At 42.2% G+C, this 14,202-nt stretch overlaps 1 protein-coding gene across 2 annotated transcripts; it reads right to left on the reverse strand.

Moving 5' to 3' along the window:
• Positions 1-9: 9 nt before the first annotated feature.
• XB22065621.L (sister chromatid cohesion protein PDS5 homolog B-A-like L homeolog) lies at positions 10-13,915 on the reverse strand. 2 transcript variants are annotated; one of them, XM_018266995.2, is made up of 11 exons: positions 13,758-13,915; positions 10,159-10,230; positions 6,663-6,722; positions 5,970-6,029; positions 4,485-4,610; positions 3,726-3,812; positions 3,142-3,240; positions 2,596-2,676; positions 2,037-2,109; positions 816-876; positions 10-467 (listed from the first exon to the last, which is right to left on the reverse strand). In XM_018266995.2, exons 1-10 carry the CDS (start codon positions 13,851-13,853, stop codon positions 842-844), a joined length of 789 nt encoding a protein of 262 aa, XP_018122484.1. In that variant the 5' UTR covers positions 13,854-13,915; the 3' UTR covers positions 10-467; positions 816-841. The 2 variants fall into 2 exon arrangements, with proteins under 2 accessions (XP_018122484.1, XP_018122485.1); XM_018266996.2 differs by lacking the exon at positions 3,726-3,812 and having other exon boundaries at positions 13,758-13,914.
• Between the last annotated feature and the right edge of the window lie 287 nt (positions 13,916-14,202).

Below are 14,202 nucleotides of genomic sequence, written 5' to 3' on the forward strand. Positions count from 1 at the left end.
CATTAGACACACAGTCATGTCACTTTTATTCAGGTTGTTAAAAAACAAGGGAGCGACAGGGAGGGGGCACAGCACATGGGGGGCTTCTATTAACATTCTTTAAAAAAATCAATATAAAAAGTGACAGGAAATAGACAAAGAGGGTGTGGGTATTATACAGAGGGGTAATGGGGCAGTGGTCTGGAATGTTGTGGGCAGATACAGTAGGTGATACAGTAGGTACCAATGCAGGAGGTCAGTGCACAAGGAGAGGCCCTAAGGGATCTTGTGATCTTGCGCAGGTTTATTTCTGCAGATAAAAATGACAGTGAGGATCATAGAGGAACAGTGACGATACAGAGAGGCACGAGACATCGTTGGTACCGGAGCCAATTGTGCAACTGTCAGTTGGGGAGAGATTGTGGGTAAAACACAGGAGGCAGCTCACTAGGAGAGGATACAGAGAGGCCGATTCCCAGTGGTTTCCTCTGGAATAGAATAAAAGTAATGTTACAGATGCATGGCACACCTCGGCTAAATGCAGCTTCAATGCAAATGGCAGATTCTAAGACTTGTATTGGAATTTCTCCCATAGAGGATAAGGGCAAGTTCCACATAACACAGAAGGAGGCTCATGTTCCCCTACAAGAGCTACACCCCAAAGTCCTGTGACCAGACAATGTGCAGCACCACAGTGAGTCCTGTAAGAGAACTGCTGCCCGTGACTGATGAGTAAACATCAATATAATGGGGATCATTGTCACTGGGTGTTGCCCCGGGGAGGGTGACTGATATAAACAGAAGAGGGTGACAGAACAACAATGGCAGGTTCTTACCTCTGTCCCAATCTCTGGTGCTGGTCTCACTCTTCTTTATTATCCTTCCCATCGGAATGTTCTTAAATGAGAAGGAATATGACATTATAGGGATTATTATTATAGGGATTATTATTATTATAGGGATTATTATTGTATTGATTATTATTATAGGGATTATTATTATAGGGATTATAAAGATTGGTTGAATAATGAGCATCCCCCACCCCCAGCTAATATTATATTAAAGGGGTAGTTCACCTTTAAGTTAACTTTTAATATGTTATAGAATGGCCAATTCTAAGCAGCTTTTCAATTGGTCTTCATTTTTTATAGTTTTTTTTTTAATTACTTGTCTTTTACTTCTGACTCTTTCCAGTTTTCAAATAGGGTTCACTGACCCCATTTAAAAACAAATGCTCTGTAAGGCTACAAATGTATTGTTATTGCTACTTTTTATTAGTCATCTTTCTATTCAGGCCTCTCCTATTCATATTCCAGTGTCTTATTCAAATCTGTGCATGGTTGCTAGGGGAATTTAGACCCTAGCAACCAGATGGCTGAAATTGCAAACTAGAGAGCTGCTGAATAAAGAGCTAAATGAGTCAAAAAAACACAAATAAAAAATAAAAATATCCCTCTCTACGTCATACTAACAGTTAATTTAAAGGGGTTGTTCGACTTTGAGATAATTGTTATTATGATGTAAAGAGCGATATTCTGAGACAATTTGCAATTGGTTCTCATTTTTTATTATTTGTGGTTTTTGACTATTTAGCTTTTTATTAAGCAGCTCAATTTGCATTTTAAGCAATCTGGTTGCTAGGGTCCAAATTCCCCTAGTAACCATGCATCAATTTGAATAAGAGACTGGAATACGAATAGGAGAGGCTTGACTAGAAAGAGGAGTAATAAAAAGTAACAATAATGGTAAACTGTAAAAAATGAAGACCAACTGAAAAGTTGCTTAGAATTGGGCATTCTGTAACATACTAAAAGTTACCTTAAAGCTGAACAATCCCTTTAATAAATATATTCACTGAAAATGAAATCCCAATACCAATAACCCTCTGATTTGTGTGCGCAACTCCCAGCACCCCATAAAGGCTGCCGGGGGTCACTATAAAGTGAAATCACACAGCAGCTGCTTTATACTGGTTACATCTGCCAATAAGTACGGATATGGCAAAGGGAACCCCCCATTAATTCAATTGGTTACTACCCCAGCCAATCATTACCCACCATGCTGATGGTTCTTCCGGTGCTTTCCATGCTTCTCTTTCTTGTGGTGGCCGTGGGGTCTCCTTGGCTCTTCCTGAAGAGAAACCAGACTGTTATCTGAGGGACTTACACAGCAGCGGAACTGACAGGGAACATCACATTAATTGCTGCTGTGTTTCTAGGGTAACTGACCCTAGCAACCAGTTAGATTGATTCATTCAGGTTTAGAGAGAGGGAAAAAAGGAAAGCAGATTATGCCGCACTCATATACATGTAAAGGCCAGGGGCAACTTGCTTAGATTCATTCTCTCTGCAGAATAGTAAGCATTTTTAAAGGACAAAAACCCCAGAATAGAAAATGCCTCCCCTGTGCCTCCAAGTCCTGGAGGTTAGTCATGCACCACGCTCTGCCCTCGGGGTCTGTATACTTCCTATGTATGGGCACTGTGTATGGGCGTATCAAAGGGGCATGTTGGGACCCTGATTTAAGGAATTCCCCTCCCTCATTGGGAACCTATTTGACCCAAGCCCCCCATCTCTAAGTCTGACCCTACAAACAGATACAGGAGAAAAGCTGCACCTCTGCTGCAAGTCCTGATAGTGATCCGTGGCGATGTTCCCCTCTTCCTCTCTCTTTTCTTCTGCCTTCGGAATCTTCTCTCTGGATTGGAAATAAGAGAATTAGAATAAAACAGAGCAAGCGAATGAGAGACAGCTGGATGCACCCCACTCATTAGCAGCTCCCCAGCAATAATACCCTTGCACTTTTTCTAGGCTTCGATCGGTGGGGCAGATTCATGGCTATTGCCCTAGAAGAGCTGAATTACCATTTAAAATTACTCAGGGCAGTATTTTTGTCACCCCTGTTGAAGTGGCTGATGGGCAAAGGGGCAGTATATAAAGGCAGAATATAGAGGCAGTATATAGAGGGACAGTATTTAGGGGCAGTATATAGAGGGACAGTATATGGGGAAGTATATAGGGGCAGTATATAGAGGGGCAGTATATAGGGGGACAGTATATCAGAATACAAAGGCAGTATATAGAGGCAGTGTATAGATGCAGCATGCAGGGATATATTATCCAAAGAATAAGCAGAAAGTCATGTGACTGGCATAGCACTTACCTCCTGCTTCATGGATCTCCCCAGTCCGCGGGGTGGGTGTGTCCTGTCCTTTGGTTTTTTATGTCCCCTTTTCCTGGATGGCTCACGCTCCTCCAAGTCCTAAATGAGAATATGAATTGTTTTTTGGAACACTGGCCTAATGTATCTGCACCCACGACAGTGGCTCTTATATAATAACAACAGTTTCCCTTTTGGAACCTTCCTCTGTGGCAGGTGGCAGCCGCCCAATAGCAGTGCTTGTCTCATACTACATGTACCTAGTGGAGATGATTCAGCAGTACAACGAATCAGAAGTCTGACTGGAGGTTTGGGCAGGTGAGTGTCCCAGGGGCAGTGCAAGGTGTGACAAGTAACAACATGCTGTATTGTGTGCAGTTTGCCAGTGCCAATCCCCTGCCATAAAGCAAGTCACAGCTGCTGCTGTTTGCCAGAAAGGAAATAGAGGCCATCGCATGCGTCCCAGGAATGCACTCCCCCATTCAAGCACAGGAAGCGGCAGAAGCAAAGCAGAGCTGGACTCATTTGCACAATATTAAGCACCATTTTGGGGCTTCAGTTTGGAGGGGCATTAAATCACCACTCACCTTCAGCTCTAATGATCGCCCTGGGGGGTGAAAGCAGCCCCGGCACTTCTTGGGAGGGTTATTAGTCCCATCCTTGTTTCTACCTTTCTGTCGTTTAAAACAAAAATGGTGGATGCTGCAGCCTTCTGCCCCATGTAGTTTGGCATCAGCATGAGACGTTGCCTGGCGTCTATAGAAATGTGCCTGTAGTGTTCCAGGGGGTACCCACCCACTCACCCAGGGTGAGGCATCTAGAGAGCGGGGTATTAGCAACGAGCCTGTGACATCACTAATGATGTCATAATACACCCTGCTCAGTAATGTGGTACCACCCATGTGTCCAGTGTCCCTTTTATCTGTTCTTTGTGGGAACATCATAGAGATATACGAAACGCCTACCTGGGTGGAGCTTGTGGCTCTAAAGTGAGGAGTATGGACAACCCATTAGGGCACATGAGGGGAATTGCCCCACCATATCTACATGTGCTGACCCAAGATGCCTAGTCCAACAGCAGCAGCTTTAGGAACTTGTATCTCTACATTAAAGGGAAACTTCTATGTGGATACAACACAGGCCAATTTAAGATCCAGTCTTCCTGCTTCTGGGCTGCTCTCTTTCCTATGGTCAGACAGAACTAAAAGCATGAAGTTTTGTGTTTGCACTGATCTCAATGAGCATTAGAGAGAAGTCTGGAGGAGCTGTAAGTTCTGGGGTACAGATTCATATGTAAAATATAGGCTCCTCCCAAGCCCGCTCACCAGAGTTGATTTAATTCTTACCCTTTTCTGCTTCTGTGGCTTTGTCATTGCAGAGTAGCAGCCAGGACACGGCTTCCTGGGTTTTCCATACTTCCCATTAGATTGCCTCCTCCTCCGTCCATTCTCCAGGGAATGTCTGGATAAATCCTTAAACAAAAAAAAAAAAGGGATTTCTGGATCTTTCATGTGATATTCAGAATCATAACAAGAGGGGGACACCCAACTAATAAGACATGTGCCAGTCCCTACCAGCAACGAGATTCGCACAAAAGATCAGAAACAAGAGATTCAGTAATACCCAGAACAATAATGGCCACATACGCAGAATGATTTAAAGGCGATGTAAACCCAAAACAAAAAGTTGCCAAAAAGTTTCCGGCCCAAAACCTGTGGGTTTACCTGCAGGTTGGGTGACTTCCACACGATGTCTCGCGGCCTTTTACTGCCCCACTTCTGCCTCTGTGGATGCCATTTTGTACCCTCATGCAGACCCTGCCCCCTCTGATGATGTCACAGTGGGGCAGGGCTGCACAGATATATATAGGGTTGGGTGTTCACTAGTGTGCGGTCATTTCTACTGCCACGCTTCTGCCTCCATGGATGGCAATTTATACCCTCGCATGGCTCTACGGCTGCCCCTCCTGTGATTTCACAATGGGGTAAGTGTGGGTACATCTAGTGGGGAACTCACCGGGTTAGGATCGGTTGTGGTTACTGCCAGATCAGGTTGGGGTTGAATTTTAGTCCCATCACTAGTGTGTGGCCATTTCTACTCCCGCCCTGGTGGCTCTGCTGTTTGATACAATGTAACAGAAGCAGCTGATTAACTGAACTGAATCTGCAACATTGTTTCAAGAGTTAGAGCTGGGAGCAGAGAAATGGCCGCACCCACACTGCTTTCTACAGCACTTACATTTACTCCCAACTTTATACCCAATGACAATGAGGAATAAATGGATATTGGGAAGTTGCTCAGAATGACATTTTCTATCATTAGGCAACATTTTATTTTTGGGTTTATATCCCCTTTAAGGTTGAAAAATAATGTAGCACAAGTAGAAGTGACCACATGGTTCGTATTGGTTTATTTACTAAAAGAGCCAAAAAAATCACATAGGGTTGAAAAAAAAAAAAAAAAGACTCATCAGGTTGAATGTAGTAAAATAAAAAGTCTGTTCAAGTGTCACCACGGCAGAGACACAGCCCTGGGATTAGAATTAGAAGATTAGCATTTTGGGCAGCTTTATAGCTCAGTGGGCAGGGAGCTAAATTCTTAAAATCACCCCCATTAACTAGTATGGTATTGTATCACTGGATGCACTGCCTCCCTGAATGCAAATTCTAGACTAACTGTTTGGGTGAGCTCATGCCCCAACCATTACCTGACCTTGGGAAAGAGAGCAGCGCAGGAGCAGGGAAATTGAAAAAACAGCAGGGTATTGTCAGGAGAGTAGACTCACTTGCCCAAGGGAATTATTCATACATTACTAGTGAGCAAGAACTTACCATTATATTGGGGGTGTCTTTAACTGATACAGTAGAGATGAATCCGGGGCGAGGTTTCGACTTGATGTTGTGCAGCAACCACAAGATGTTTCACAAGAGGATAAAAACAGAAGAGAAAGTGAGATTTTATTAGATGAGGAGTCAGGCCGTGCTCTGATTTCCCAATATTCCACTCTATTTATGTATAATTATCCCCTGAGGCAGTGAATTCCAGCCCAAGAGCTATTATTTCTACTTCCTGCTTTTGGGCTGTTCTCTTTCTCATGATCAGACAGGAGAGAGGGATTTAGAACAAGCTGAAGGCAATGTAAAGCATTCAGATGAAACTAAGAGCCCCCTCGAGCATCCAAAGATCCATATACCTGATTTACACTATTGTTAGAGACCAGCGCAATGGAGATCTCCTCATCTGCCTTTACATTGGAGATCTAAACACAAGCTTGGCCATGGGAAAGAGAGCAGCACAGGAACAGGAAGTGCAAAGAATCGGAGGAATATGTAACAGGGTAAATTGGATTCACTTACCTAGGGGATGTATCTAGTAATTTTAAGCAAATGTTTCATTTCAACATAAAGTATATCCATTGAATTGTTGGGTTCTATTGGGAGCAAAGATGCCCTGGAAGAACCCCAGAGAGGGTAGATGCCCGGGGAGTACCCCAGAGAGGGCAGATACAGTAATTGCACACTTACCAGTTTTGTTCGGTCACGTTCGCCTCCTAAAGCGGAAAAGACACCAGTGCGACGCGTCACCTTAAGGAGGGTCCATGAGCGAAGAGGGTCCACCGGACACCAAGAGAAAAAAAGAACAAAAACACTTTGTGAGCAAAGAAGGCAGATATGTCTCTAGATACTGAACTACAGCTCCCACGATCCTCCCATGACATACACAACAACTGAGTACTAATTCATACTGAGGGAACAAATAAGTTGGCAAGTTTAGTAACTGTGGTCACACGTTTAGTTTGCAGGCTTGTGCAACATTACAGTAAATGAAGTGTGCCGCTGGTTTGCACACCATCCCTTTATCCACATCTGCATTATGTTGTGTGTAACTGCCAGCGACTGACACCACAACAAGCACAATGGCTTCCCACCAATATAAAGCCCAGTCTGGGGGGGATATGGGGACAGGCAATGAAGAACTAGCCAAGGGCTACTTATCCCAGGGCACTACATAGGGTAGAAAAAATACCAGCCTTCCTATACATTTATCTTTATTCCCTATTAATAACATTGGGATCACTGACCTTCCTATATATTTATCTTTATTCCCTATTAATAACATTGGGATCACTGACCTTCCTATACATTTATCTTTATTCCCTATTAATAACATTGGGATCACTGACCTTCCTGTATATTTATCTTTATTCCCTATTAATAACATTGGGATCACTGACCTTCCTATAAATTTATCTTTATTCCCTATTAATAACATTGGGATCACTGACCTTCCTATATATTTATCTTTATTCCCTATTAATAACATTGGGATCACTGACCTTCCTATATATTTATCTTTATTCCCTATTAATAACTAGGGATGTAGCGAACTGCCGTTTATGTGTTCGCGAACGCCGTTCGCGAACACCGGCAAAAAATGCGAACAATTCGCGAACTGTTCGCGAACTTCGAACATCCGAAAATCGTTCGATTCGAACGATCGAAGGATTTTAATCGTTCGATCGAACGATTTTCGTTCGAATCGAACGATCGAAGCCATTCGATCGAATGATTTCATTCAATCCAATGGCTTCGATCGTTCGATTCGAACGAAAATCGTTCGATTTTAGCGATCGAATGGTCGAACGATTTTGACGCGAACGCCTATTGGCGAACGTCGCGCGACGTTCGCGAACATTCGGCGGACGCGAACAGTCGAAGTTCGCGCGAACTAGTTCGCCGGCGAACAGTTCGCTACATCCCTATTAATAACATTGGGATCACTGACCTTCCTATAAATTTATCTTTATTCCCTATTAATAACATTGGGATCACTGACCTTCCTATATATTTATCTTTATTCCCTATTAATAACATTGGGATCACTGGCCTTCCTATATATTTATCTTTATTCCCTATTAATAACATTGGGATCACTGACCTTCCTATATATTTATCTTTATTCCCTATTAATAACATTGGGATCACTGACCTTCCTATATATTTATCTTTATTCCTATTAATAACATTGGGATCACTGACCTTCCTATATATTTATCTTTATTCCCTATTAATAACATTGGGATCACTGACCTTCCTATATATTTATCTTTATTCCCTATTAATAACATTGGGATCACTGACCTTCCTATATATTTAACTTTATTCCCTATTAATAACATTGGGATCACTGGCCTTCCTATATATTTATCTTTATTCCCTATTAATAACATTGGGATCACTGACCTTCCTATATATTTATCTTTATTCCCTATTAATAACATTGGGATCACTGACCTTCCTATATATTTATCTTTATTCCCTATTAATAACATTGGGATCACTGACCTTCCTATATATTTATCTTTATTCCCTATTAATAACATTGGGGATCAGCCATTATTTTTACTGGCCAGGTGGCAACCCTAGTCCTACAGCAGTTAAAGGGCCACAATGCATATGATACATGGAATTACTAAGAGATGAATGTATGTTTATGTTCCAAATAAACAAATTACTCTTGTCTGTGTATAAATACATATAAACCCCACACTGGGCATTAGGCTGGAGGTTTCTCAGAGCAGTGAACTGTAGGAGGCACATGAAAGTCCCATATAAACAGGATGTGGTATAGTCCCTTGATTGTTCCCCCTGTCCTGTGCTACACAATGGAACATTCCGTTGGATAGGAAGCAGCTTGTCCTGACAAGTGTTTGTATCAGAAGAACATCTGTTATTTACCCCCAGGGCACTCGCTGTTTGTACTGGGACACAAATAAGCACCCAAACACCACATGTTCTTACTAACCACTGTTTAAAGGGACATTCATCTACCAAACACCTTTTAAATAAGTAGCCCTACTGTCTCCATCTTGCCCTACTGTCTCCATCTTGCCCTACTGTCTCCATCTTGCCCTACTGTCTCCATCTTGCCCTACTGTCTCCATCTTGCCCTACTGTCTCCATCTTGCCCTACTGTCTCCATCTTGCCCTACTGTCATCACCTTGCCCTACTGTCTCCATCTTGCCCTACTGTCTCCATCTTGCCCTACTGTCTCCATCTTGCCCTACTGTCTCCACCTTGTCCTACTGTCACCACCTTGCCCTACTGTCTCCATCTTGCCCTACTGTCTCCATCTTGCCCTACTGTCTCCACCTTGTCCTACTGTCTCCACCTTGTCCTACTGTCACCACCTTGCCCTACTGTCTCCATCTTGCCCTACTGTCTCCATCTTGCCCTACTGTCTCCACCTTGTCCTACTGTCAACACCTTGCCCTACTGTCTCCATCTTGCCCTACTGTTTCCACCTTGTCCTACTGTCTCCACCTTATCCTACTGTCACCACCTTGCCCTACTGTCTCCATCTTGCCCTACTGTCTCCATCTTGCCCTACTGTCTCCACCTTGTCCTACTGTCTCCACCTTATCCTACTGTCACCACCTTGCCCTACTGTCTCCATCTTGCCCTACTGTTTCCACCTTGTCCTACTGTCTCCATCTTGCCCTACTGTCTCCATCTTGCCCTACTGACACCATCTTGCCCTACTGTCTTCCTCATGCCCTACTGTCTCCATCTTGTTCTACTGTCTCCATCTTGTTCTACTGTCTCCCTCATGCCCTACTGACACCATCTTGCCCTACTGTCTCCATCTTATTATGTTCCCAATCCCAACCACCCATCATCAACTCTAGTCCTTCTTTTTGCCATCATGCTTAACTGTCTCAATTTCACCCAATTGTCTCCATTCTGCCCTGTTATCATCATCATCATCATCTTGCCCTACAATCTCCTATATCCATATTGCCCTATCTATGCAAACCTTCAGGTAGAACACAGACAGTGCAGAATGCAAGTCACATTACACCTTTATAGAAGTCAGGGAATCCCTTCATGCAATATGTAATATAGGGAGTTAAATGGCAGGGACAGTTTTTTAGCCCCACCTTAGTTAAGTGAATGTATTGAGATTGTAAAGTCAGTGTATTAGGGTAAGTGACCATTAATAACGACCATTTGTCTTACCTCCTTGTTCTCATTCCTTCTGTTTGTGTGATGACCATGTTTTGAGTTTTTCTTGACAGAGTCCAAATGATCCTGAAATGGAAAAGATACAGTGACTTTATTCCCTCTGTGTGTGTCGCACTATTAGATTTTAATAAATGCACAATTAATGTGCCATTATACATGTTTAAATGATAACCATCAGAGCTAACACAGGGGGCTGTTCCTGCTGAATTGTGCTTAGTACAGGGAATACCTATACTGCCATAGTTTTATGGGATCTCTCTGTACAGACTATGAGCAAACTTAGGGGGCTGTTCCTGCTGAATTGTGCTTAGTACAGGGGATACCTATACTGCCATAGTTTTATGGGATCTCTCTGTACAGACTATGAGCAAACTTAGGGGGCTGTTCCTGCTGAATTGTGCTTACTACAGGGAATACCTATGCTGCCATAGTTTTATGGGATCTCTCTGTACAGACTATGAACAAACTTAGGGACTGTTCCTGCTGAATTGTGCTTAGTACAGGGAATACCTATGTTGCCATAGTTTTATGGGATCTCTCTGTACAGACTATGAGCAAACTTAGGGACTGTTCCTGCTGAATTGTGCTTAGTACAGGGAATACCTATGCTGCCATAGTTTTATGGGATCTCTCTGTACAGTCTATGAACAAACTTAGGGGCTGTTCCTGCTGAATTGTGCTTAGTACAGGGGATACCTATACTGCCATAGTTTTATGGGATCTCTCTGTACAGACTATGAGCAAACTTAGGGGGCTGTTCCTGCTGAATTGTGCTTAGTACAGGGAATACCTATGCTGCCATAGTTTTATGGGATCTCTCTGTACAGACTATGAGCAAACTTATGGGGCTGTTCCTGCTGAATTGTGCTTAGTACAGGGAATACCTATGCTGCCATAGTTTTATGGGATTTCTCTGTACAAACTATGAGCAAACTTAGGGGACTGTTCCTGCTGAATTGTGCTTAGTACAGGGGAATACCTATGCTGCCATAGTTTTATGGGATCTCTCTGTACAGTCTATGAACAAACTTAGGGGCTGTTCCTGCTGAATTGTGCTTAGTACAGGGGATACCTATACTGCCATAGTTTTATGGGATCTCTCTGTACAGACTATGAGCAAACTTAGGGAGCTGTTCCTGCTGAATTGTGCTTAGTACAGGGAATACCTATGCTGCCATAGTTTTATGGGATCTCTCTGTACAGACTATGAGCAAACTTAGGGGGCTGTTCCTGCTGAATTGTGCTTAGTACAGGGGATACCTATACTGCCATAGTTTTATGGGATCTCTCTGTACAGACTATGAGCAAACTTAGGGGGCTGTTCCTGCTGAATTGTGCTTAGTACAGGGAATACCTATACTGCCATAGTTTTATGGGATCTCTCTGTACAGACTATGAGCAAATTTAGGGGCTGTTCCTGCTGAATTGTGCTTAGTACAGGGAATACCTATGCTGCCATAGTTTTATGGGATCTCTCTGTACAGACTATGAGCAAATTTAGGGGCTGTTCCTGCTGAATTGTGCTTAGTACAGGGAATAGTGCTGGGGAGAATTGAGATTCCTGAGCCTTTCATTGTGGATTAGGAGAAGGAATGCAGGTCACACTACTTTGCATCACAGGAAATTGATTTAACACCCCTGAAACCCCCGAGGACACAAATAATAGAAGGTTTCTTATTTCAAAGGAGCCACAGGAATGAACTGACTGATCTTCACTCACTCTATGGAATCTAATGGAATTAGGCATTTGCATTCCTCATTAGCACCAGCATGTTAATGGCACATGTGTTATTGTCACCAGTATAGCAACTCCCCTGTGCAGAGAATCTCAGCCATAAAGTGAGACTGCTGCACTGTGCACTGCAAACAAACATATGGGAGTATTACAGCTTTAATTCTTTTCAGTAGGTTATAGAATGTCTTTTTTTTAGCAACTTTTCAGCTGGTCTTTTATAGATACTTTTATAGATGTTTGTCTTCCTCTTCTACCTCTTCCCAGCTTTCAAATGGGGGGTCACTGACTCCAGAAGCCAAAGCAATATTGATCTGTGAGGCTACAATTTTATTGTTACTTTGTATTACTAACCTTTGTATTCAGCCCCTCTCTTATTCATCTTCCAGTCTTTCATTAGAAAACCACTGCCTGGTTGCTATGGTAAATCAGACCCGAGCAACCAGACAGCTCCTGAAACTCCAAACTGGAGAACTGCTGAACAAAAAGCTAAATCATTCCAAACTACAAAAAAAAAAAAAGTTGCCCAATTGCAACTTGTCTCAGAACATCACTGTTTGCATCATACTCAAAGTCAATTTAAAGGGAAACTAACCATTTTACCATTTGATTACATTCTTTATACAAGCACAAAAAAAGACAATTCAATGAAGAGTTCATGTTTAAATTAACTTTTCATATGATGTAGAGAGTAATATTCTGAGCATTTGCAAGTGGTTTTCATTTGTAGTTTTTTACTTATTTAGCTTTTTATTCACCAGCTCTTCAGTTTGTAATCTCAGTCATCTGGATGCTATGGTCCAAATTCCCCTAGCAACCATGCACTGATTTGAATAAGAGACTGGAATATGAATAGGAGAGGCCTGAATAGAAAGATGAACAATAAAAAGTAACAATAACAATACATTTTAAGCCTTACAGAGCATTTGTTTTTAGGTGGGGTCAGTGACCCTCATTTGAAAGCTGGAAACAGAAAGGCAAACAATTTAAAAACTATAAAATACAAATAGTAAAGACCAATTGAAAAGTTGCTTAGAATTAGCCATTCTATAATATACTAAAAGTTAACTTGAAGGTGAACCCCCCGCTTTAAAGTCATTTTCCCCCAAATTTCCCTATTTACTGAAGATTACAAAAGCACAATGTCTCTTTAATGGGGCAGATTTATCAAAGTGTGATTTAAAAGATTATTAAATAAAAACTCACCCACGTTCTATAAATAGAATAAATCAATGATAAATAAAAACGCACCTCTGTTTTATTCATTCCTATGACATTTTTAGAAATGTAATTATGAAATGGTTCTAACTTTCACCTATTGATTAATATGATTCTAAAAATCCCATAGTAATGAGTAGAACGTGGGTAAGTTTTTATTTAGAAGCCCTAAACTCACATTTTGATGAATGTGCCCCTAAATGTGTGGGGTCTGGGCTGACCCCTAGTTCTCAGAGCGCAGGCTGGGCATCCCTTAAGTAATGTACCATAATGTGTTATTCGGGAATGTCCCAGTTCAAACCACTAAGCAGCACATGGGGGTGTGATACCCAAATCAGAACCCACAAAAATGTCCTCCTTTTACCCACCCTTCAACTAACTATGGTAAGTATAATAAGCTTTAGGCTGCACTGGAAATAACATTATTATTTATTATACATTGATTCCTACTAGGGTTGTCACCTGGCTGGTAAAAATGATGGTTGATCCCAATGTTATTAATAGGTAAAAAAATAAACCTATAGGAAGTCCAGTGTTTTTTTCCAGAAAGGGTGTCAACCCTAGTTCCTACATGCCCAGTGTATTGATCTTGAAGTCTGATAATCCCCCCTATTCCTTCTTTGTCTCCCCTAAATATACTCACCCCTTCTCTGTTCCCCGGCTGGGAGTGGGCTGAAACCATCAGGGATAATAAGAGGGTCAGAGACCCCAATAATATCAGGAATCGCATGGTCCCCATGGCAGAAGTGTGTGTGAGCTCCTTGGAGTCTCTCCCGGGATTAATAAGGGAAACAGAAAATTCCTAAATCCTCCCCCCAATCTGACCCCTCCCCCCAATCTGACCCCTCCCCCTCCTGCAGGACATGTTTCATTCAAATACCCTCAACCCCCTCATCCATTTCAGCTGGGACTGGAAACAACAGATGTCTCCCCTGGAGTTTCCCAATCACACCCTGGGCAGATAAAGTTGCCCATTATCGTAAGGATTTTTAAAAGATCTTTTCGTTATCGTGAGACCACGATTATCTCGAAACAATCGTTTAAATGTACGATTTGTCAACTAAAAAGACCATTTCAAGCGATGTTGT

This window comes from Xenopus laevis, chromosome 6L (assembly GCF_017654675.1).
Source record: "Xenopus laevis strain J_2021 chromosome 6L, Xenopus_laevis_v10.1, whole genome shotgun sequence".
In the NCBI taxonomy this organism is placed as follows: domain Eukaryota; kingdom Metazoa; phylum Chordata; class Amphibia; order Anura; family Pipidae; genus Xenopus; species Xenopus laevis.